This window comes from Pinus tabuliformis, chromosome 3_2, assembly GCF_031772625.1.
Source record: "Pinus tabuliformis cultivar Carrire ecotype Pingquan chromosome 3_2, CPIR1, whole genome shotgun sequence".
NCBI classification, from domain to species: domain Eukaryota; kingdom Viridiplantae; phylum Streptophyta; class Pinopsida; order Pinales; family Pinaceae; genus Pinus; species Pinus tabuliformis.
In genome coordinates this window covers 1,006,205,350-1,006,231,769 of record NC_142302.1, presented here as the reverse complement: position 1 = coordinate 1,006,231,769, position 26,420 = coordinate 1,006,205,350, and the positions used below count along the sequence as shown (strand labels likewise).

The 26,420-nt window shown below is 39.1% G+C and overlaps 1 protein-coding gene across 1 annotated transcript; it reads right to left on the bottom strand.

Moving 5' to 3' along the window:
- Positions 1 to 14,045: 14,045 nt before the first annotated feature.
- Positions 14,046 to 24,598, bottom strand: LOC149184004 (uncharacterized). Its single transcript, XM_089415180.1, has 7 exons — positions 23,454 to 24,598; positions 21,297 to 23,325; positions 20,133 to 20,492; positions 17,855 to 17,914; positions 14,911 to 14,947; positions 14,479 to 14,543; positions 14,046 to 14,384 (listed from the first exon to the last, which is right to left on the bottom strand). Exons 1-7 carry the CDS (start codon positions 24,596 to 24,598, stop codon positions 14,046 to 14,048), a joined length of 4,035 nt encoding a protein of 1,344 aa, XP_089271306.1.
- Positions 24,599 to 26,420: the final 1,822 nt, after the last annotated feature.

The window sequence follows — 26,420 nt, the reverse complement described above, 5'->3', positions numbered from 1 at the left end:
GGATCTATACATTTCATTTCTACATATGCTCTGTTAAACACACATGGACAGCACAAAAGATATGAAAGATAAAACATGCAATACATTTTTATTAACAAGAGATTTACATTTATAGTACATTATGTGACTCTTGGGTTTCAGATCCCAAGGTCTCTTGGACTGCTTTTGTCCATTCGACTTCCACACTAACCCATTTAGGATTAGGTGTCCAACATTCCCCCCCTTAATCCGAAGGGTTATGTATGAGTCCAAGAAGAGAGCTGTAATACAAAATGTGCAAAAAATGCATGGCAGCACTAGGTTGAATGTGCTCTATGAAATGTTGGTATAAAGGGCGGTGGTTTAAGGATGACCACCAACACTGGAACGCTTAGTGCAGTTCCCGGAACTCTTCCAAAACTGGCAAGAAACTGAAGTTTTCTGCTAGAGGAAGTGATCCTGATGTTTTAAAGAGGGAAACCTTCAACCATAAAAGGGAGGTCTCACCTCACATAAAAGGTAAAACTTCAACCTGAAAAGGGAAGTCTCAACCTGTGATGGTTTAACGATGACCAACAACTCTGGAATGCTTAATGCAATTCCTGGAACTCTTCCAAAGCTGGCTAGAAGCTGGTGTCTTCTGCTAGAGGAAGTGTTCTCAATTTTGTTCCCGGAACTCTTCCAAAACTGGCAAGAAGCTGACGTCTTCTGCTAGAGGAAGTGTCCTAGATTGCCAACTGAAGGCATGTTCACGGGCATCTTTGTCTCTGGCTACAACTCTGAAACTGGTGTGGCAGGTTGTGGCTCAGGCTCGCTTGATGTGACTTTGAAGCTTGTAGATGACCATCATTTCCCCCCCTGTCAGATACAAGGTGAGATGATGGAGAAAACTCAACTGCAAGACTGTTCAATACTCTAGAACAAGTTCTGACATGTGATTGGAATATCTTCTTGGCTGTTGATGCCCATTGCCAAGAAGCGATCCATCCAAGATGAATCTTTGTTCTTGCAGGACGTTTGTTTTTTAAGCATCTGTGTGAATAATGGCTGGTTTTATGACAGTGCTTACATGGATGAAGATCAAAACAGTGATCTTTCAAATGGCCAACTCGGTCACAGTGTTAGCATTTCACGATCTGTTGTTTTTGTTGTTGTTGTTGTTGCTGTAGAAGAGGGGCAGAGTCTGGAACAGCTGGAGGTGAACTGTCATGAGGAGCAAGTGAACTGTCATGAATGAATCCAGCACTCTGAAACTGAATGGGCTTGGCATAGTCTGGAATATGAAAGGACAAGTCCTTGTCATATCCAAGACCAGTTTTGTGCTTGTTGTGGACAAGCTGTTCCCAAGGTCTGATGATGGACTTGGGAAGTGCACACTAAGTTTCTGCATCTGCATGTACAACAGCTGCTTTATTGGGTTCTGGATCTGATTCAACCTCAATCTTACTAATTTCACCACTTGCTGGTTTAACATTGAACAACATATTGTTTTGAGCAGAAAACAATTTGGAATGACAAATCTGTTGAAGCTCATCTTGCTGGAACTGAGATTCTAGTTGCAAAAAATCAATCTTTTCTTGTGCATCATGCAGGCAGGTCTGAATGTCACAAATAATATCTTTGCTAACATTTACCTTCCCACCAATAGTGGAGTGTATTAGTGTATTCAGTAACTCTAATACATCATCAAATCTAGCCATTGTCTCAACAAAGAAATGAACACTCAACAATCCTAGTGGAGACTATAGCAAGTCTAGACAAACCCCAGCTATTGAAGATTTCAAAAATCAGTTTGAAAAATACATTGTCCAATACCAGACTTTCAGAGATTCTGTTCTTTAAATTCTGTAGAAATTTCACATCTGACTAGACTTTTTAAATTAAGTTACGTAGCTGATTCCTTCAAACTTTATAGAACTTGCCTCTATATCCCTTCTGGAAGCTCAGGAATGCAAAAAGAATAAAAAATCCGCGAATACCAGCAATGGAGACACGGCTCAAACTCCACGAATATACACAAGGGTAGCTCGACCTCTTCCTTCAATAATAAATCCAAGAATCTCAACCCCTTTTTTTTTATTGGAAATGACCCCAATGATGTAAAAAACTTCACCGAAGGTATTCAAAAGGCACTCAACTAATTCCAGCTAAGAATTTAGCCAATCACTAACAGATTTGTGTCCAGCAAGAATGAGAGGCTCAAAGTCCTTCCAACACAGATACAATAGATATGTTTCACCCTTAAAATGCTCAGGTATACCAAGATACGCTTTGTATGGATGCACAACTAAATGACTTCTTTCTTCTTTGAAATTCGAACTTCAACTACAGGAATGGATTACATATACCTCTGATATATCAACTCTAATAATAACAGAGATCTGAAGTAGACTATACCAGCAAATGTTAGGAAGAACAGTGGCTGTAGATAAGTGTTATAACATCAAAGAAGCTCCATCATTACAGAGAAAACACCACAGTGGTAATATATGCAACGTATTCAGCTCCAAGACAGAGAAATAAATATGGAGTGTCTTCAATATATTCACAGCCACACATCCAATGAGATGAGGAAGTTTGAGACCCTTTATAGCAGAGGTACATCACCAAACATCACTTCCAATAGTCTATACTCATTAAGATTTCAAGCACAGGTACAGTGATATGCTGCTCAACTGAAACAACCACAGAAAATACAAGTTTGTAGCCTTGGGGCTAGATCATTCTTTATGCCCTTACCCTCTCCCCAACTACAACTCGCACAATCTTCCAGAATGATTTTCTGTTTGCATTTTGTTCACACCAGCAACTTACAGGAAGAGCACAACTCACTGTGATGGAAAACTCAACCTATTTCTTAGACTAAAGTCGGCCACTAGAAGGGAAAAGAACTTGTCCCTTGAAACAGAATGAAACTTGCCCTTTCGTGGGCAGAACTTCAATCTCAATGTATCACAGAGAGTACAGTCCCTTGGTTGTGGAAACTCAACCCATGAACTTCAGCAAACATTGGTGCTTGATCAGAAGAAGTCTTGATTTCAGAGAAAAAGAGTGTATAAATACCCAAATTTTCTACTCATCGATCCTGGGCAATATCAAGTGCACATATTTATGGGCGGTATCTCAATGTAAAAATTACACCAGAAATATCATACACAAAGAAATTTCCGAGATCCAAATCTAGAAGAATTAAATTACAATGTGATTTATAAACACTCATCGCACAAAGCGTCGACCAACGACTTTTATCTGCAGTACATTCAAAACAACGGGCAGGATTCTGGAGCTGACGATGGCATATATATATTTGGATGGGATAATAAACATGTTGGCATTAATGTCCTGCTCTCCAAGGACTATTTGGCTCGCAATATAAGCTTCTTAATGTAATACAAGAGAAATGCCGACAGTTTCATTTGCTATCTCTTACCTGAGCAATTCGTCTCAGTCGGTGCGCTGCGGAAGTCTTGAGGCAACTCCCGCAAGCATTCAGGCCTTTGCAAAACGACGGATTGAATCCTCTGAGTTTATAATACATGGTGGGGTATGGCTCCCGCTTTCCCCAAAGGATTCATCATAGAGCCTCATCTCTGCCTTCTATTCAGAATCATCCAGGCTTCATTGGTTGCAAAGATGGGTTTTATTATTACAAAAGCGATGATCCCAACCCTAATCTTCTGATCGGAGCAGTGGTTGGAGGACCAGATGAATACGATCAATTCCCAGATGATCAAGCAAAATCTGAAGAGTCAGAGCCTGCGACGTACATCATCGCTCCTCTGGTTTGCGCGCTCGCTTTTTTTTCAGCGCAAATCCAAATCCAAGGTGATCCTAAAACTTAAATCTTCATACTGCCATTGCAAATCGTAGAACCCCACGGTTTCTAGCCATAGTTATACTTCATCTATTTGTCGAATGAGTGGAGAAACAAAAGGCCTGTTAAAGGCGCCCGCTGCAACTGAGGTTCCAATCCGGTCCATGGCGTTGGTTGAGGCGGACTATATTGAAGAGAAGAGGACTGCGAGATTGGAGCAGAGAATATATTGAATATGAAAAAGGTAGCTAACAGAACCGGTGAGCGAGAGTGAAATAGCAGGGAGATTGAGTGTGGAGGAGGGTCAATATATGACCGGTGCTTGCATTGTTTAAAACAACATTGAACACAGGATTAGGTGGTTTGGATAATGCCAACCGAGAGCTGATATATAGTGCTAATAACCGGGAGTGGATTCAAACAATGGTAGCGTATTACAAAAAAAGGCGTGGTATGGAATATCCCGGAAGTGCACCAGCATACAATATTTGGAGCGATACAAGAATGCACAGCCTTCAATTTAGCGCAGAGAAGTAATGCAGCCAGAAGATTCAGCACAAAATATGTGGCAGGAAAACAGGAGTTACAGAGAATATAAAACGTCTATGACACTCACACAGTGTTTGCAGCAGGTCTTTTAATAGAGGGCCTTCATCAACGGCTCTGGCAAAAGGAACCTCTGGAAGATCCCATAGCAGGAATCTGGCGTCTTCTGCTAGCACTGAAATCAGTCTTTCCCGGAATAGCAATGACAGTTCTGACACGCAGGAAGGCCGCAGGAAGGCAAGGTGCTCAGTAGTGTCAAGTATGCGTGGAAACGTTACAGATAATGAATACCAGGCCAGCGCTATTCAAGGCAGCTCAGAGATAGGTAATGAAGACCACGCTGATATAAAACATTTGAATTTGCAGATCTAGCACGCCAATTTTACTATTTCAGGATTATGGGTAGAGGTGCAGCACTGACATGCACATAAAAGGCCACAGAAAAACAAGCGGCTCTGATACCATGTTAAACACACATGGACAGCACAAAAGATATGAAAGATAAAACATGCAATACATTTTTAATAACAAGAGATTTACATTTATAGTACATTATGTGACTCTTGGGTTTCAGATCCCAAGGTCTCTTGGACTGCTTTTGTCCATTCGACTTCCACACTAACCCATTTAGGATTAGGTGTCCAACATGCTCCTTGCCCTGCGACTCTGTGTAATCAGGGCAAATCAAAAACAAAAATAAAGGATTTTTCTCATGTGTTTGCTCTTTTCAGCCGCGTCTTAATGTGATCTCAGAAAACTAGAAACATTGAGGAAAATATGGTTTTTGTTTGCATGTCCATGTTGGGTTGTGTGTTTTTTTGTTTTGCAAGAAAAAATAGCTTTTTCAAGTAAGCACGCACCCCAAGGCTTCAGTGAGTAAAATAAATAAATAAATAAAACCAAAAATAAAAACCTTTCCTCTTTTCCAAAAATTAGCAACCTTTTAAACTAGCTCACTTGGTCCAAAGTTACTTTATGATAATAAAGGTCTTGGGTTCAAGTGTTTCTTTTTGTTGAGTTACTTTTTCAAAAAACACATGTAACTTATGTTTTAAAGTTACTTTATGTAAAAGTGTTCTCACCCATTATAAAAAGTGAGTCACTTATAATTCTAAAGTCTCTTTATCTTTTATTTAAGTTACAATTTAGTGAGTAGCTCATAAAGTACCATTGTAAAAGTGACTTTCACTTATTTATAAAAGTGGGTCACATAAAATCTTTTTTAAAGTGAACTAATTAGATTAAGTTTGGAAGGGGAAGGGGAAGGGGGAGGAAGGCAGCGGGGAGTTTTTTTTAAATATAACATTATCATTCACTTCCGCACATTCACGCACTTTGTCGGCATCTTCAACAACTTTTCTTCAAAAAGCCATAACTTCTTCATCCGGAAGCCGTTTTCAGAGCCATTTTTTTTTAATCGGCCTAACTTTTTGAGATATTTCCATTGGAGCACTTAGTTTCAGCATCTACATCTTTAGTTTCTATTAAAATGGAAAGCCCATTCCAAGTTATTCTTGACAACAGCAACTACTTCCAACAATGATCCTACATTGTGGATTTACTTAGAAGTAAAGGTCTTTACAGAATAGCCTCAGGCCAAGAAACTAAACCTAAAGATGAAGGTAAGGCAGCGAAATGGGAAAATAGGCAATATCAAACACGTGGGTTGATAAAGATGTCTATCTCTCCAAACCTTAGATTCCATATCGTAAAACTTGATACCCCTAATGAAGCAATGAAACAACTCACTAAAGTTTTTGAAATTAAAAATGAAATTAGAGCCCATCAACTCGAAAATGAGTTGCTTACGTTGGACCCAAATAATTTTTCTTTCAATGAATATTTTTTGTCCAAGTTCAAGAACCTTAGACTTCTATTGGAAGGTGTTAATGTTAAGAAAGAATATGGTAGCCTTATCTATTCCATTCTTAATAAGTTGGGACCAACCTACTCTGTGTTTGTTTCCACCTTCCATTCTACCATAGAAGCCTTCATTTCTCAAGGACAAGACTACAAGTCCCCCCCTTTTGATGCCTTTTGTGATTCTTTAATAAGAGAACAAGAAAAATTCTTACATCTTGGTCTTCTTAATCTTGGAAACTCTTCTAAGAAAGCATTAGCCGCCCAACATCAACCAAATTCAAAGAATCCTAAGAAGCAGTATCCTAAAAAGAATGATCCTAAACCAAACAAGTGTCCTAAGAAATTTCAATCTCAAAATGAAAAATCAATTTAACAAAATGATAAGGCAAATAAAAACAAAGGAAAGAAGACTGATAGACATTGAAACTTTTGTAATCGATATGGCCACTTTGAATCCAAATGCTTTAAGAAGATGGAAGCCTTGGAAGTAGCAATGAAGAAGCACAACATCCCATTGGATCATTCTTCAACTTCAACTTCATCTTCAGGAATAGCACTTTCTGCATGTGGTCGTCAAGCATCTCGGTCTGGTTATGCACTTAATGTATCTTCTTCTTTTCATTCTCATGAGTGGCTCATTGATTCTGGAGCTTCTTATCACATGGCCAAAAACAAAGCCATGTTTTCTTCTTTAAATGATTGTAACACCAAAAATATATATGTTGGTGATGATAGATCTCTTAGTTTTGTAGGGATTGGAACTATTCATCTAGACAATGATCAATTTAATGACGTATTATGTGCTCCAACCTTATCCTGCAACCTTCTATCTGTATATCAGATAACTCATTCAGGTGAAGGTAAAATTGTTGAATTTTCACCTCACGATGTTGTAATTAAGGACCTAAAAGATCCTAGACAGATTTTAGCTATTGGCATTGCTGATGATTCTACAAGGTTGTATAAGTTTAACAAATTTGGGTCATCAACACTTCCCTCGGTATTTGTTTTTCATAATGATGAAGTGAGCAAACTTTGGCATGAGTGATTTGGCCACTTAAACTATCGCTCCCTTCAAAATCTATCTAAAGAAAATGTGGTGCAAGGTCTTCCTATGGTATCTTGCAGAGATGGTGTTTGTTCTGGATGTGTACTCGAAAAACATCATCGAGATAGTTTTGAAAAACATACCTCTTGGCACGCCTCAGCCCCTTTATAGCTTGTGCATAGTGATTTATGTGGTCCACTTCTAGTTGTTTCATTCTCTTGGTACAGGTATTTCATAACTTTCATTGATGATTTCTCCAGACGCACATGGGTATACTTCTTAAAACTCAAGAGTGAATTCTTTAACATGTTCTTGGCCTTTAAGGCCTTCGTTGAGAAATAATATGGACATCAAATTCTTAATCTAAGATCAAATAATGGTGGAGAATATGTTAACAACAAATTCATCAACTTTTGTAGTGAGCATGGAATTCAAATGCAACATATTGTTCCATATACTCCACAACAAAATGGTGTAGCTGAAAGGAATAATCGCACCTTAAAGGAAATAGCTAATTGTATGCTTCAATTTAAAGGACTTAATCTTAATTTTTGGTCAGAAGCAATTAAATGTGCAAATTACATAGTAAATTGCACTCCTACTAAGGTTTTGAAGAATATCACCCAAGAAGAAGCATGGAGCTCAATTAAACCAAATGTAAGTCACTTTCGTATTTTTGGAAGTGAAGCATGGGCCCATATTCTCAGTTCTCAGTTCTTAGTTCTCAGTTCCATAGAGCCTCTTCTTTATTGGCTCAAGCTTCAACGAATTATGATCCTGACACCTTTGCAGAAGCTTCAAACCATCTAGATTGGGACACAGCTATGAATGAAGAATATCGTTCATTATTGGCAAATGATACATGGGATCTTGTTCCTCTTCCAAAGGGACGAAAACTTGTTAGATGCAAATGGGTCTACAAAACCAAGTTTGAACTAGATGGAAAATTTGATAAACATAAAGCTCATCTTGTTGCTAAGGGTTTTTCACAAGTTGAAGGAATTGACTATACTGAAACCTTCTCCCCTGTTGCCAAAATGAACTTTATCCGCCTTGTTCTTTCCCTTGCTGCCTCTTTCAAATAGGAAGTCCATCAAATGGATGTTAAATTTGTCTTCTTACATGGGGACTTGCATGAATAAATCTATATGGAACAACCTACTGCCTTTATACAAACAGAATCCAGCCTTGTATGTCAGCTTAAGAAATCCCTTTATGGTCTCAAGCAAGCCCCTCAAGCTTGGTATGCCAAAATGGATAGCTTTCTTTTAGATACTGGCTTTTCCAAGTGGCATTCTGACAATGCTATCTACACCAGGAAAGTGGGTAAGTCTCTTATCATTATTGTTCTTTATGTTGATGATCTTATCCTTATTGGTAGTGATCCCAACCTTATAAACCATGTGAAGTCCAACCTTAAAAAGAAATTTGAAATGACAAACTTAGGACACTTGCATTATTTTCTTGGTCTTCAAGTCTTGCAATCCAAGGAAGGTATTTCCCTTTCCCAATCCAAGTATGCCTGTGATCTTCTATGCCATTTTCACATGGAAGACTGTAAGTTAGCCCCTTCTCCCTTTCAGTCTAGAGCCAAACTTTCAGTCACTTGTACTTCCCCTAAAGTTGATGCTACCTTATGCCGTCAACTTGTAGGAAAACTTTTGTATCTGACCCATACCCGTCCTAAACTTTCCTTTGTTGTTGGCCTTATTCCTCAGTTTATGCAAAACCCACATGAAAGTCATTGGAAAGCAGCTAAAAGAATACTTCATTATGTTTGAGGTACAATTCAGTTTGGGATTCATTACAATGCAGAAGCATCTCCTCTATTGGTTGGTTTCACTGAGTCTGATTGCGCTGGTGACCCTGATGATCGAAAGTCTACTGCAGGTTATGTCTTCACTCTTGGTTCTAGACCTATTACATGGGCTTGCAAGAACCAAAATTCCATTTCTCTTTCTTTAGCAAAAGCAGAGTATCGTGGCACTGTAGAAGCTAGTAAGGAAGCCTTCTGGCTTCGTCAAATCCTATCAGAGTTTGGCTTTCAACAACAGCATCCGACTACACTTTGGTGTGATAATCAAAGTGCCATTCAACTATGCAAAGATCCAGTCCAACATCAGCGCAGCAAACACATTGAACTACTCATGCACTTCATCAAAAATCTCATTCTTGACCATGTTCTTGAAGTGAAATATTGTTCGACAGATGATCAATTTGCAGACATCTTTACAAAGCCTCTCACAGAGCCAAAGTTTACTAAACTTTGATTTATGGTTGGAGTTCAGGAAGTTGTCACTAAGGAGGGATAGGCTCTAATGCCTCCTTCCTTCTCCTATTGTGTCATATTTGTACATCCTTCAATCTTATCCCAAGTTGTTCTTAAGGGGGGATGTTAGGATATTCTAACACATAGGAAATAGTTAAGTATAACTTGGTCTAGTGTAGAGTTAGGTAAAGCGTGTTTCTTTACTATGTACATTTGTAACTTACAAACTGACAGTCACGATATGTTCTAGACATGAAGTGATCCGACGGTTCATTCTCCCCTCGGTATTACCGACACTTGATCTGTGGCTTAGCACCCAATTGGTCCATGATCTCTATTTAAAGAGCATGGAGGGTTATTTGTAGGGTGACCGTTCATGAGAGAAGCTTATGTAAATTTTCTTTCTTTTATTAATGAATTGCCTGAAATGGCCGCATTGGCTCAGGTCGTGGATTGTTTCTCTCTTTGAGGGTTTTAACCACGTCAAAAATACTGGTGTATTGATATGTGATATGTTTGTGAGCGGTGTCCTTTAGTGTTCTATCTAAGGAACTTACCCTGTAAATTCCTACATTTTATACTCTTTTAAATACCTTGAAAATGGGGATTATTTATTTTCATATTGGAAAAAATTAAAAGGAAATAAAAATTGTAAATATGCATGGTGTTGTGCGTAAGTAGGGTACATTCATTATTTTGTGGTAATTAATAGGTTTGATTTTTTTATTTTGTGGTAAATCTTTTGGTGGTAAATGGTAAAAAGTAAATGAGTTTTTAATAAAATGATATATTTTGAGTTATTAAAATATTTTTTATTAATGTTTTTTGTGGAATTTTATATAAATTTTAGATATATCAAAAATTTATGGATGATGATTTTAGAAGTTCTTTTCAATTGCCAAATTAAATTAGATTGACAAAATTTTAATGAATGTTTTAAATTGATGAGAAGACTAATTTCTTTCATCATTGTAACAATTTTATTCTCTAATTTTGATTAAAAATTGGAGATGTTAATGGTGGAAGTTAATGTAACTTAGGCTTGTTGTATTATTGTGTGATTGGGTGTTAAATGGATGTTAATGTGTTTTGTGGCTCAATGGTAAGTGTTTGTGATTGACGTTAGATTAGAGGATTGTACGGTTATTGTTGCATTGGAATTATGCTATAGTGGTTTCTATATGTTCTTCGGTTGCTAGTCATGTAGTGGTTTCTCTATGTTCTTTAGTTGCTTCTACTCATGGTGATTATTGGTTATGGTTATTCCAGTTTCTCATGTTGCTTTAAACTATTGGGCATTGTTATTTGTATTGGTTTTCTCTTGGTTATGGTTACTCTATCTTATCACATTGTTTAGTCATAAATGCTCCATTGGCTTGTTGATGCAAAGGGTGGTAGTTGTTAATGTGTTTGGTGGTTCAATAATAAATATAAAGAGTTGACGCTTTGATAGTTTATATGATTTGTATGGGTTTTTGTGTTGCTCATGGTTATGGTTTTGATGGTTATGGTCGTCATTGTGGTGGCTTATACATGTGGATGGTTGTAAGTATTATTGTGATGCATTAAAACCAACTTGTATTGCTTTTTATTCTTTGTTTTGTTTTTTTAGTTTAGTGATTTCACGACTCACCTTTTTTAAGTTTAATACATTTTATTCAGACTTTGGGGTTGGGGTTGCCAAATATTTTGTTGTGCTTAGTATCTTTCAAGTTAAAATCAAATACAAGCATGTGTAATTCTACCACTTACCACATATTTTAGAAGCATGTGTGATTTTACCACTCACCACATATTTTCTTATTCAATGTATATTTCCTTATTCAATGTGGTTTTTGTCCTTTTTATCGTTCACTGATCCTTCTCAAGGCTAGATATAGTTTCTACGTAGTTTAGCAATCTTTTTGTTCATTGTTTAACACATTTTTTTCATTTAGAAATCCCACTACTCACCTCAACGTATCTTTTTAGATTTTTCAGCTCACGGGTCTCACTACTCGTTGCTAAATTGAAACTTTTATCTTCAAAAAATGCATTATTATTCATTTGTAAGTATATTAAAATTCACAAATCATATACTCATAATTTAATGTTTTGTTTATCTTTTTAGGGATTTGACGATTACCTCTCCATATGTTTTTAATCATCTAATAAGGTTTTTTAAAGACTTTGGGGTTGCCTAAACACTCTCTCTACATTTGGCATACATGTATACAAGTGCATTTGCTACAAAGATATTATGCTCAAATCAAATTTGTATTATGCCTCCATGGATATGTTTCCCATAGCCCAAGGATGCCAAGCTTTCACAGGGTGAGACAACACTCGTGAATGTGTCAGAGTCTGGCTTGACGCCTATCCTATGCATATCTCGAAATAGCTTCAAGGCCTCTTCGAAACAATCATTTTGCGCGAACCTTGGAATCACTACATTACATGGGAGCACATCCTTTGAGGTGTTTTCTTAAAGAGCTTGAAAGCCTCGTCAACATACTCATTTTGTGCAAACTTAGCAATCATTAATAATAATTTTAATTATAAATTATTTTCATAATATTTATTTGACATGGACACTAGGTTGATACTTGATGTATATGATTGCAAATTATAAATTAAAAAGAGAAAAAAAACAAAAATACACGAAACAATCTAAATTTATTATAGGATTTATTATTTTATATCAAAATACAATTCTTTTAATTTAGCACTCCTATCCATCAGCCTCTCTTTACAGCTTCTTTGGCAATCGCTAGTTATTATTATTAGGTCGGTGGGCCTTCCTTTTGAATCAATTCACCTCACCTTTCGCCCACATTTTTGTTCTGTCAGTGACATCTCTCTGATGCAAATATTAATTAAATTATGTAATTTCGCCGAATTTAATTTCACTTTGTTGGACCCCTCTGGTTTTACCAGAAATAAAATGGAACTGGCGGTCTTGCTGAAAAGGCAATGCGATGAATGCTCTGTCTTGCTCAAGAGGCAATGTGATGAATGCTCTGACGAAGTTCGCATTCACGAGAGTGTCCTTGGGAGACTGTAACAAGTGCGTTTCATGTATCCAACTACCCAACATTTCCAACTCATGTTCATTAAATTAAAATGACTCTTAACCACTTTCAATTTATATTTTAGGTTATGAATATATATTTCCTTTCCTTTATTTCCTTTATTTTAAATAGAAGAAAATAAGCTGATTTATAAAAGAAGAAGAAAGGCTTTCATCACTGGTACTATTGTGGTATTATGGTTCCTTACAACATTTTTACTAGTGGAATTAGGATTTTTGTTAAATAGTTATTTATTAAAAAAAAATAAAGTTATATATATATATATATATAATTAAGAAATTTACACTATTTTAAATTTCTTGCAAATTTCTTGCAAATGGGGATTATTCTTTAAAATGACTCTCCACATTCCATATATATTTTAGGTCATGAATATATATTTCCTTTCCTTTATTTAAACTTAAGAAAAAATGCCATTCATAAAAGAAGAAAATAGGCTTTCATCACCGGTACTATTGTTCTCTATTGTGGTATTTTGATTCCTTACAAGGCTTTTACCAAGGGATTACGATTTTTTGTTAAATGGTTAATTATTAGGAATTTTTAAAGCTTTATAATAAATTTTATATTTTTATTTTTATTATTATTAAGAATTTTACACTTTTAAATACTTCACAAATGAGGATTATTTATTTTTATATTGGTAAAATTTAAAAGGAAATAAATTAGTAATTGTCCCAAAAGGTACAAAGAGAGGCCGATAGGATTATTAAATTGGAATTGTTGAATTTTTCTGGAAGAGTTAATTGGTTTGTGGAAAACCTTGTTTTCTTGGACTGGATCATTGTGCAATTACTTTTCTTTAGATGTTTTGTTTATATCTATATTACAAGGAACACATTGAATGTCTTATTTCATTTTAGAGTAAGTTAATTACCCAAAATCAAGAGGTTAAGTTAATTACCCAAAATCAAGAAACCTCTATAGATGGCCAAGCATATACGAAGAATACATCTCATTCATATGCAATACCAAATCCATCTTTTCTTTTCTTTGAGTAAAATTTCAAAAGCATGAACACATGCCATTTCATATGCACAATAAACCCAACTTATGAAATTTCAATGTTTGGATGCATCCCATTCATATGCTACAGTGAACCCATATTTTCCTTAAATTTCAATCCATAAACACATCCATTCATGAGCCATAACAGAACCACAAAAAACAAAATCCCTGACCCGTTAATACATTATCTACTCAAAGAGAGGTAAGACGAAAGGACAGCACTATCTACGGATCCTCCATGTCTCCGAAGGAGATGAGGAGCATCCCGTGACCCATTAATGCATTGTCTTCTCAGGAGTGCGAGGTAAGACTAAAGAAAATCACTAGCTACGGATGTTTCATGTCTCCATAAGGCCTTGATAAATCTTCGTTTATTTTGTAAATACAATAATTTGATTGCATTTTAACACTGTAAATACTAAAAATGAACCCATAAAGAGCATATAATCAAGAAGGAAACGCTTCAATCACAGACTGGAAATAAGGAATGGTGATTATTTTATAACGATCGAATCCACCTTCTAATAAAATCTTCTTCCATTCTTTCTTTGTTATTTCCTTCCCACCAGAGCAGTGCGCCACCATTACGAGATCAAATTCTAGAACTAAATTAGGATCCAGAACCGGCTTCTCTTTCTGGCCACCATTATTATTATCACTGCCTCTGTGATTAGAGTCCAACGCCACTATGTCAACAATAATGAGCTTCCTCGTCTCCGGGATCGCCTTCATGCAGCTCTTCAGCATCTTGATACAATCCTCGTCGCCCCAGTCATGCATGATCCACTGATGACATCGCACAAACAAATTGTATAGTCAAAACGTGCTCTCAGCTCATTCTAATTGAATTACATGACAGCTCAGCAAGTTCAAGACTTACCTTCATGAATATGGCGTCCGCAGAGGGCACGGTTTCAAACATGTCTCTGCCCATGTGCTCCACACCTATTTACATACATTTATATGTATAAGATTGTTATGCATATATACCATTGATGAAGCAAAGGTGTTGTTAGTAACCTGGGAGATGGGGAGCGGTGGCCACGACATGAGGGAGGTCGTAGTTGATGCCTCTGATGGAAGGATAACACTGCAACATTGCCTCGATTGTCTCCTCTGCAAGCCCAACGTCTCGAGGCAAATCAGAGAATGGAAGTCAAATTTCGAAAAGCCAATAGGATTATTAAATTAGCATAAACAAAAATGAGAAATTAGCATGATGATTTGATGTCTGAAACGTCAAACAAGGCCGCACAGCGTTGTGATTTTAAATATGACATTTTTTTTTTCAAGTTTGGTTGAATATTGATACCTTGTTCACTTAATGCTTCATCTACTGTGCAAGCAACCTACAGTATCCAAAGAAACTTTATGTCAAAAGTTAAAACATGAAATAACCATACATACCATGAAGAACAAAGCCACTACAAAATAATATTTATGCAATAATATGATAATAAGAAAAGATGAAATGTTAATAGAAGACCAATATTCATGTTTTATTTGACACAACCATTCTTTTAACATCTTCATATCAATCTAAAAATGAAAATGACAACAAATGAAAGGAAAACCCTAAACCAATTTCATACATAATGTAACAATACAACAATACAGACCAACTAATGTCCAAAGATTGAAAATGCCAACAGTGTCATTTGATATAATCATCTTTTTCTATGTTTAATGTTTAAGCAAATTTCAAATGGGAATTTGCAATAGAGATAAAAGGCAAACCTTATTGAAATGATCATATTGTCTGTTGCCTAAACCGAATACCCCAGAAGTAAGGTTGGAAAGCCAAGGCCCTCTCTTTTCCCTAGTCAAACATACAAAAGGGGAAATAAGCCCATTAAAAGAGTCCAACATAATAGCCAAAGGAACCAGTGATCTAAACAAATGTTAAAGGTTTAATAATTTACCCCCTCAGTGAACCACTTGTAGAACCTTGCTGCATTATCAGTGGGCTCTCCATCTCCATACCTACACAAGTACTTCAATGCTTAGAAGATGTTGGACCGTAATACATAGTTACAAACGTCTACCACCTAATACGGGGCATTTTGCACACACTGTTGATAAAGATTAAATAAACCCAACAACGTTTGGACTAAATATGTTGAAGCGGACTTCATAAAGAAACTTTTCAAGTAACTTTAGAAACATACTCATTCAAACTCTGTCAAATGTGACAACAGCAACTACACAGGACTGTTAACTGCATGCACTGGGGTGGCAGATGTTGGAAGGTCATCATGGACCCCAGAGGTACAACAGAAACCTATTTTGCTTAGGGAGTACTAGAAAGTACAACAAACCATTCCCTAATTAATGGAGAGTACTAAAAAGGTTTGGAGCTATTAATCTGTCACATGGCTCACAACCCTGCACTTAATCCGTCACTCCCTAATTAATGGAGAGTACTAGAAAGGTTTGGAGCCATTAATCTGTCACATGGCTCACAACCCTGCACTTAATCCGTCACATGGCTCACAACCCATGTAACTTCACCAAGTGTCCAAGCAGTTATGTGAAGGGACATGAGTCCCTCCTTCACATGCATTAGGCTTGCAATGTGCATGCTTATGTCCATGTTTATGGTTTTCTCCAGCTCACAGTGGAATAATGGCAATGTTGTTTGAGAAGTGCAGGGGGGAGAATACGGTTGTTCTCGCCTGGTAAGACATTTCATCGATTTCTTCTGGTTGTCGTTTGGGTTTCTGCTGGTTAGTCTGGAAGTTTTCAGAGGAGCCTTCGTGCTGGAGGTATATTGGCACACAGGGATACTACTGGCTTCAGGCTGGTGTCAGTTTCTAGAAAGCAGTATTTCACTCCGACCCATCTGTGCCACCTGGCAATCTGCAGTTCTTCGATCTGAATCCAGGGAAGCATTCCCAGTTCTCGAAAATGGGATATTGGAGCACCCTCAAGAACCAGGAAACGTGGTGTGGGAGTGGGACTGCAGGCGACATGGAGCATTTTATAATAGGAAAAGTTATTGGTCAGATTAGGTGCCTGATCGATTTTAGAGAACTTCAAGAAATTCGCAAACTCCTCAGGAGTCATAAGGAACATATCCATTGCAACAGATCCTAATTTCTCAATGTTACTTCAAAAATTCATGAGATAATAATAGTGACAGATTACGCCTCAGGCTGCAGAAATCATGGGGTCTCCTGTGGAACTGAAGCAACAGCGGGCAGTTTTGGAGGCAGAATGCAATCTCCAACAAAATCTGGCACTCAATTTCAGCATGGGTGGATTAGTCTGTGGCCTCATATCAAAGACTCTTGGCCAACTCATCCCAGGGTGAGACAAAGGAGGATGAAACATTGCACCAGCTTGACAAGGAAATGGAAAACGTGAATCAGGACCCTGAGCCAATTAGTACAGGTTTGGAAGAAGCAGCTCATCCCAATGCTTTTTGTTAATTTCTATGCTTTTCAGGACTATAAGAATCTTAGGCATATATTATAGAATATATAAGGTTGAGAAGTAATGGATGGTTTTGTATAAGGACAAAGCCGAAATCTGTTTTGGGCCTGCGCTGGGATTTTTTTGGGGACTGTTTAATGGTTATTTGACCTCTGTTGAACAAAACTGTGATGTCATTCCTGCCGCAGCATCTGCTGTAGTTTTTATATTAATATAATTTTACCAAATTATTGTTTAAAAAAACAGCATGCAGTGCGAAACGACTTTGAAAATTATCTTAACGAATATGCTAGGATATGTTGTCCCAACGAAAAATATGCAAAGGCTTCCCAACATGCTTAAACATTTGGACATAAACAGCTGGATAAATGTTGCTGGTCAAAGAATGTTTGTATCTTATGTTGCTAGCATAAAAAATGCTAATGTTTCCTTCTTTAATTTTTCTTTAAAAAAACAGCATGCAGTGCGAAACGACTTTGAAAATTATCTTAACGAATATGCTAGGATATGTTGTCCCAACGAAAAATATGCAAAGGCTTCCCAACATGCTTAAACATTTGGACATAAACAGCTGGATAAATGTTGCTGGTCAAAGAATGTTTGTATCTTATGTTGCTAGCATAAAAAATGCTAATTTTTCCTTCTTTAATTTTTCTTCATACAGCTCATCATCTGCTGCATAATCATCCTAGTGAAAATCAACCAAATAAGATTTCACGTTATTTAATTCCAGTCATTCAAGTAACAAGCGATTCAAATTTTGAAAGATATAATCAATTTAAAAAGTAATATAACAGCCTTGTATCGACAGCTTTACTCACCAGATCCTCTACTTTAAAGACAACCTTATCATACCTAGCTTTCGCTTCCTCGGCGAGAGACTGTCACACATCAAAAAATTGTCAAATAAGTTAGTAAATGTAACTTCACTAGAATTAGCATAACGACAATACAAACAGCAACATGGAATCAAAACCAACACCCTTGAGAAGCTCAATAACGGTAATCATAATAACAAAAGGACGAACATGGAATTGAGAAGATTCAAAGCCAAGACAGACTGCCAAGATGTTTTATTACTATTAACTAGAATATTAATTCCAAATCAAAGACTGGTATAGATTTGCCAGGGTTTGAAACCAAAAGCCACTTACAAATAACCATCAATGAAAATCAATAAACTCAAGACTAAAAAATGAAAAAAGATCGGTGTGGAATAAACAGGATGTGAAACAAAACCGCTTTAAACAGAGTTTTACAAACAATACCAACAATAAAAGCAGTACACAGGAGGATCTAGGATTAAGAACAATGGAAAACAAGAACCACTTGCAGAGGGAGCCAAATGGTGATAAGCATTAGTTTATTGTAAATTTTTCAAAGAATGACAGCAAATTGAGAGGAGTTGGAACCCTCACCGCTTGCAAATTGATGATAATGTTGAATTAAAGAGAATCGAAGGCAAGACAGCTTCATACTGAAATCAAATGCTTACGATTTTTATTAATTATGTGGAATTAACGGATACACGAGGACCGCTCATAAGCGAAGTATAATAATGATATCCAGGGTATGTCGCTAAGAGTGCTTGCCAAAAGCCAGGGAAGAAGAACGGCAACAACAACAACTGGCAGGGAAAAAGTAGTAAAAATACCTTCAAGAGTGACATAAAAGAATGGGAAAAAGCAGTAAGGCAACTCAACCGATATTTGGAAGAAGTAGTCACACTTCAAATCAACGGTGGAAAGTGTCTCGCTTGATCCAACGAAACAGGGTAAAAGTGTTGACGATTGTTGATGCATATGAAGGCCTATCGGCCTAAAAATGTAAATATATATGGTGTTGTGGGTCATTATTTTCTAGTAATTAATAGAATCTTTGGTTGTTGAATTTTGTGGTAAATTGTGCGCTGGTAAATAGTAAAAATTAATCAAGTTTTTTTTTTTTTTTTTTAACTATAACGGATATGTTTTTTTTTTTTTTTATAGTAGGAAATGAGTGGGGCTTTTCCAAAGCAGCCCTGTTTACATCATGCTTGTACTTCTAAATCAGCTGATCTATCTAAGCATTTAGTAAGAAGTTTCTACATATCTGTCCTCATTTATGAACAACAACCCTTTATCCAGAGCAGCCCCTTTGTTGGCCATCAAATCCGCTTCGCTGTTTGAGCTTCTAAGTATATGGAAAAATTTGTAGGAAGCAAAGGAGGAGAGCACTCTTTTCAATCTTTCCAGAGATCTATTAAGGCCTGCATTTTTGAATAGTTCTCCAGCATTCAGCTTCTTTATAAGAATCTCCGAATCTCCAAAAACCTGAATGTCTCTGATCCCTTTTTCTCTGGCAATTTGACATGCTTTGAGGAGACTGAGCAGCTCTGCTTGATTGTTAGTCTTCAGGCCAAGACCCCAACAGAAAGAATCTCGGGAGAGCCCTTAAGGGGAATAGATGATCCCACCGGCGCCCGAGGGGCCGGGGTTTCCTTTGGAAGCCCCATCAAAGAAGATTGTGTGGGAGTTTTGAGCTCTCCACCAGTGCTGGAATGTTTCATCTGTGTCTCTCTTTTTCCAGTTTGGGGGCTCTGCTTGTGGAGAAAGGAGATTTTTTCTGTTTTGAAATTCAAACTTTCCAAGCCACCTTTTCTCTACCTGCTGGAGTGATGCATCCTCTTTGTAGTTCTGATGTTGTGCCGCTTCTAGGAGAAGAGATCTGGCCTTAGCTGCTACTTGCAAGGGAGTGAGATGGAGGTCTTTAAAGATCTTCTGGTTACGGGCCAGCCATATCTTCCAACAGACAAATTTGGGCAGGGCGTTCCAGATTTTGTACCAAATCGATTTTTGAGGAATATACTGAGAATAGCGATGGCTCCAATCTGCGAAGAGATCTGGGACAGATATCTGAGCGGGGGAGCTTATGTTTAAATCTTGGAGCGTTAATTCCCATACTTCCTTTGCAAACTGGCAGTCGATGAAGAGATGTTGGGCAGTCTCGGCGTTGCTTCTGCAAAGAACGCACCAGTGAGGGCCATCGAAGTTTCTTTTTGCAAGGTTGTCTCCAGTTAAGATCTTGTTGTGAATCAGGGTCCAGAAAAAAAAAATTTACTTTCGGGAGAGCTAAAGGCTCCCAAACGTTTTTCCAGAACTCGGCACTGTACTTATTGTTTCCCGAAGTCTGAAGTGCTTTGTATCCTTCTGTTGCTGTATATTCTCCAGATTGGCCCCAGCCCCACCGATCTTGCAGTGAACGATGTATCGGTGAAGCGTCTTCGATCAGTTTCAGGAATGTATTCATTTGCAGTTGCAGGTGGGCAGGAGGCACGGGGATTGCCCAGCCGGCCCAATCGTCTCTCTGATCCCATGAGGAGATATCAAATAAACTTTGCTTCCCAACAGAAATGAGCCATTCCCTTAAGTCAGCGATTTCCTCATTTTCGCTTAGCGGATTTTGTCCCATTATCCGATCCTGCCAAAGACGAGTTTGTTTACCATTTCCTGGTATTCTGTAGACATTTCTTTTGAAAAAATTGCAGCTCTTATAACAAAGCTTCCACAACAGCGTGCTGTTAGCTGTGTAACTCAATTGGAGATTTCTCAAATCAATTTTATTTGTATACTTTGACCGCAATATGGCACTTACAGGATGTCCTGGTTCTTTGATCATTTTCCACAGAATTTTGCTGCCTAAGGCGAGGTTGACCAGAGAAGGATCTCGAATTTGTAGTCCTCCTTTAGCGATGGGCTTCTTGACAGTTTCCCAGTTTACAAGATGATGTTTCTTATCATTGCCCCTGCCTCCTTGCCAAAGGAAATCTCTGAGGAAAGAGGAGATTTGATCCATGACATTTCTGGGAGCAAGCAGAAAGGCTGCTTGGTAAATAATTAAGGAAGAGAGCTGAGATTTAATTAAAATGACCTTGCCTCCTTTTGTCAACTAGTATCCTCCCCATTTCGAGATCTTGGTTTTAAATTTGCAAATTATGTCACTCCATAACGATCTCTTATTCACCCCTGAGATTATGGGGAGCCCAAGATATCTGATTCTATCCCATTGGGAATGCCCTTTGAATCCAAGTGTGTTAGCTATATTATTGAGCTCCTGTTGATCTGTATTCCAGCTGTAGACTTCGCTTTTTCTTTCATTTACCAAGGCTCCTGAGACTTTGCAATAGTTCCTGATGACCGTGTCGAAGGCCTTTGCTATTCTAATTGAGGCACCCCCCAACAGGATTGAGTCATCTGCGAATAATGCATGGTTCAGGGGTCTTACTCTGTTGGAGGGTTTGAGGCCCGGAATGGATCCTGACAGTCTTTCAGCTTCAAGTTTTCGACTTAATGCTTCAGCCAATATTATGTAAAGATAGGGGGAGAGCGGGCATCCCTGCCTGATGCCTCTCTTGGCTTTAAAGAAATTGGCAGGCCTGCCATTTATGAGGGGGGAAATCCATGGATTATTCATACATGCTTTTAAGAGGTTAACAAACTGAGTGGAAAAACCAAAGGAGAGCAAAACTTTGCTGAGGAATGCTCTGTTGACTCTGTCAAACGCATTCGCCATATCTGGCTTTATGAGCATACCTTTCTCTTTCCTCTGCTTGCTTGAGTGTATAGTCTCCTGCACTTGAATGACATTGTCCAGAATGTGTCTACCTTCCACAAAGCCTCCTTGGGAGTTAGAGATAATTCTGGGAAGCAGAGGCTTTATTCTGCTGGCTAACAACTTTGCCAAAATCTTATAGGAGGCATTGCATAACGAAATTGGCCTGAATCTGGCAAAGGTTTCCGGGTTAGAGTCTTTGGGAATCAGAGCTAAGTAGGTTGAGTTGGTGCTACCACCTACTTTAGCTTTTGTCATGAATCCCCTTATCATCTTTTGCAGATCGTATTTTATGATATCCCAGCATACTTTGTAGAAATGAATGGTGAATCCGTCCGGCCCAGGGGCCTTGTCGGAATCCATAGACCAGATAACTTTGATTATTTCCTCCTCTGAAACAGGCTTGCATAGTTCTGAGTTGTCCTCCGGTGAGATTAAGGAGGGGATGTGATTGAGGAAATCTGCTTCGTCCGCTTCTTCACCTTGAGCATCCGGGTTGTAGAGGTTTTGGAAGTGTAATTCTGCTGCTTCTTTAACTTGTTGAAAGCCCTTGCAGATTTGGCCCGTCGAAGTCTTTATTTCTGCTATATGATTCCTTGACAGTCTGGCCCTGTACTGTCGGTGGAAGAAAGAGGTATTACGATCCCCGGCTTTTAGCCACAGGCTCCTAGACTTTAATCTCCAATATTCTTCCTCTTTTCTAAAAGATTGGTAGGCTGCTCTCTGCGCTTTTGTTTCCTTGTCCAAGAGTTCTTCATTAATATTTTTGCTTTCCATGTCATTTTGTAGTGAGTGCAAAGCCTGGACTGCTGCGACTCTAAGAGAGATGGGGTTGGGAGCTGGTTTCTTGATCCACTCCTTCAAAGCTTTTTTGGTGAGCTTCAGCTTTTGCTCCCAAACGAAGCTTGGAGAGCCTGAAATGGAGGTGTCCCAAGCTGCTTTCACAGTCTCCAATAAGCCTTCCCTTTCGATCCATTGAGGAGAAAAACGAAATGGAATGGGGCCCAAATCCTCCTCATCTTCTAAACAGAGCTGGATTGGCTTGTGGTCAGAGGACAACTTAGGCAGAATTTTTGTTGTTATGATTTTCTTGTTCATGAGGAGGGAGGTTTGCACGAGAAATCGGTCCAGTCGAGCAGAGATATGATCTGTTCCTGTTCTATTGTTTGACCAGGTGAATAAGCCTTGGATTGGGTTAAAATCTTGCAGATCCCAGTGTTGGGCAAGCTCCTCCACTACTCCCACCATCGGGTCCTTAGAGTTGGTACCTCCTCTTTTTTCTTTGGCTTTCAAAACTATGTTGAGATCCCCTGCGAGAATGATATTGGTGGGGGATTCCTGCTCAAGAAACTCTGCCAGAGAATTCCAGCAATCTCTTTTTTCGAAGTAATTGACAGGTACATAAAGATTGACTAGAGAGAAAGGTAACTTACTTGAAATGTGAGTTATTTCTGTGCATATCCAATGCAGGGTCTCGTGAGAGTTGATCAACTGAAATTGATCTTTGTTCCAGAGAGTTGCCAGACCTCCCGAGGAGCCCCGAGCGCTGACAGCTATGCCTGCATTTTTCTTCCATTTTAATTTGCTTGTTTCTAGCAGGGCTTGGCCTGCTATCTTAGTCTCTTGGAGCACGAGGATGTCAGTAGGTTCCGACTTTAAAAGATCCTTTACTGCTTCTATTTTTGCGGGGTTCCCCAATCCTCTGCAATTCCAAGAGACTAGCTTCATTATTTACCTATGTTAGGGGTGGAGCCACCCTTGGATGACCTGGGCCTGCTGCTTCTTCCGATTGTCATTTCTATCGTGGATTGGCTCCCTTGGGTTTTGAACCGTTCTGCTTCTTCTTCTCTTTTTTCCTTGCGGGATTTCCTTCCGGGTCGTTTTAATGGTCTCTCAAAGAGCTCTTCCTCTGAGGACTCAGAGCTTTCGACTAGCTTTTTCTTTATGATTTCTGCATAGGTGGGGTTAGAGGGGCTGCCTTGGATGTCTCCCCCTCCCTCTTTGCTTGCAGGAGGGGTTTCCTCTTGGTTCTCTTTTTCCTGTTCTTTGTTCGGTGGATCAGGTTGTGACTCCTCGGTTCCTTTTGCTTTTTCTCCCTCTTCCTGAGATGGGATGTTGATGTTTCTGTCCCCTGATGCTGCGCTTTTTCCTGCATCTTTCTTTGCTTGGGCTGTTCTCTGGACTAAGGTCCATTGATCTCCATTCTGTTTTTCAGGCTGTTCCTCCGCTTTCTTCTTGCAGTGCTTGGCAAAGTGATCGTAGCCATGACAATGTCTGCATTTAAAGGGGAGTTGTTCATAGTCGAGCTCTTGGATGTGCGTCCACCCTGCCACCGAGAGCTTGATCGCTTCAGGCAATCCTTCTTCAAGGTCCACTTCGACGAAGATACGCGCATAGGAATATTGGTCTCTTATAACAGCCTGATCTATGTATTTACCTAGTGCGTTCCCAATGGTCTGAAACGATTTTTGATTCCAGCAATGAAGGGGAAGATGGGGGAGCCTTACCCACACCGGCACAGCAGATGGGACGTCTTGAGAGGGATCAAAGTCTGGGTTCCATTGATTTAAATACAGTCCCTGTGGCCCCATGAAGTAGGGACCGTTTCTGAATATTAAACTTTTGTCTTCCTTGTTTTCGAAAACAAAAACGAAGTACCCTTTGCCAACAAAATAACTCTTCACTCCATCTTTTATCAGAGGTTTCCAGTTTCTCTGGGTCCATTCCTCCACGGATTTGGGGGAGGGCCATAGGCCTGTAAACTGGCCTATGAGGCCTCTTTCTGCCAAATTCAGAGCCGCTTTGCAGGTGTCCTCCTCTGGCAGGGCAACAGAGGGTATCTTCTCCATTCTTTTGATAAATTTCTGCTGTGATGCAGAAGGAGGGCGATTTGTCTCATTTGCAATCAAATTTCTGAACGCTGCGACTTCAGGGGGCGGATCCGCTGGGGGGGCAGAACTCTCAGGAGTCTCCATCCGGCTGCAGAGAGGAGGGCGAGGCTGTGCGCAGGGGCGCAGCAGCCTGCGCGGCGCTGTAGGTCGCAGAACCCTAGCTTGCGAGCAGAGGAGCCGGCCGCGCGCGCAGAAAAAATTAAAAATTAATCAAGTTTTTAATAAAATGATATATTTTGAGTTATTAGAATAATTTTTGTTAATGTCTTTTTGTGGTGCGTGTTGAATTTTATATAAATTTTAAATATATCCAAAATTTATGGAGTAATGATTTTAGAAGTTCTTTCCAATTACCAAATTAAGTTAGATTGACAAAAAATTAATGAATGTTTAAAATTGATGAGAAGACTAATTTCCTTCATTATTCTAACAATTTTTATTGTCTAATTTTGATTAATAGTGGAAGTCAATGCAACTTGGGCTTGTTGTATTATTGTGTAATTGGGTGTTAAATGGATGTTAATGTGTTATGTGGCTCAATGGTAAATGTGTGTGATGGCGCAATTCTTTTGTTCATGGTTTAAGACATTTTTTTCATTTAGAAGTCTCACTGCTCACCTCAATATATTTTTTTAGATTTTTAGCATTTTTTTTAGATTTTTCGCCTCACAACCTACTACTCGTTGTTGAATTGAAACTTTTATCTTCAAAAAATGCATTATTATTAATTTGTAAATATATTAAAATTCACAAATCATATACTCATAATTTTATATTTTATTTCCTCGGATGCGGTTGCTTATACTGTTGGTTAATGCGATGGGACAGGGGTGCGGCGAGGTTGGACGACACCTGCCGGCCCTGTACCACTTGGTTCATCGCCGGACGAAGTTTAAACAGAGGCATTGGATTTCATTTGGTCTCACATCATGTGGCTCTGATATGCACAGCTTGTACACCGATTTCTCCATCGCTTCCGCATGCTCTGACCTGAGCTGGGCCTCGGCTCTCTTCAATGTTGGAGTTATGGCGGGTGCAATCCGAGGAAAGAAGGATGAGGCTAAATACAGGCTTAGCTCTGCAATCGTTTGGAAGCCTCCGGTGCTCTGCTGGTCTGGTAAAGTTGCATTTTGGTATGCTGTTTGGTTATGCTTGGCCAACTCTGCGACGCTGCCTCTGTCTTCTCCCAATTTCCCTATCAATCCCCCCTCCGCTTACCCCAACGCTCTCCCTGCTCTTCACTCCACCATGGTTCACCAACGTATGCTCAGCAGAAGGGGAGGCTTGCAGGGTGGTAGCTCTCGGCCTCAGGCCAGGCGGCATAGTACCTCGGACTCTCCGTCTTCTTTAGCGGAAAACCCCCACTATCCTAACACAAGAAGTGGTCGTGGTCGAGCAGGCCTTCACTATGCTCCCTTCCCTCTGCCCTCGCATCACACCCCCCATACCACGCAATTCCAGTTCAGAAGCTCCCTCAATAAAGCGATCATCATCGCCACTCTTTCCATCTCCTTTTCTGAGGAAGCAGAGCAGAGTATCCCGATGACCTTCTCCATGGACGAGATGCACAGGGCTGGACCGAGTCGAAACAGAGACAAGGAAGAAGCGCACGGAGGTCATGGTGGTCAGACCAAACGGAATGGGAAGGCCGTCGTTGGCAGCCTGCATGAGGAATTGGAACCGCAGAATGACACGCAAGTTATGGAAGGGCGCAGGATGGACGTGTCGAACCCGCAGCTGAACGTGTCGGACCCGCAGCTGGACGCAAGCAGCAAAGAAGGCGAGCAGCAGGCCGTGGGCCAAACTGAGCCAGACAACCCAGATGATTGGGGTTGCCCGATAGTGGAGGAACCTGCCACGGAGGATTTCATTAATCGCATCACGAATGCCAGGTGGCACTTCATTT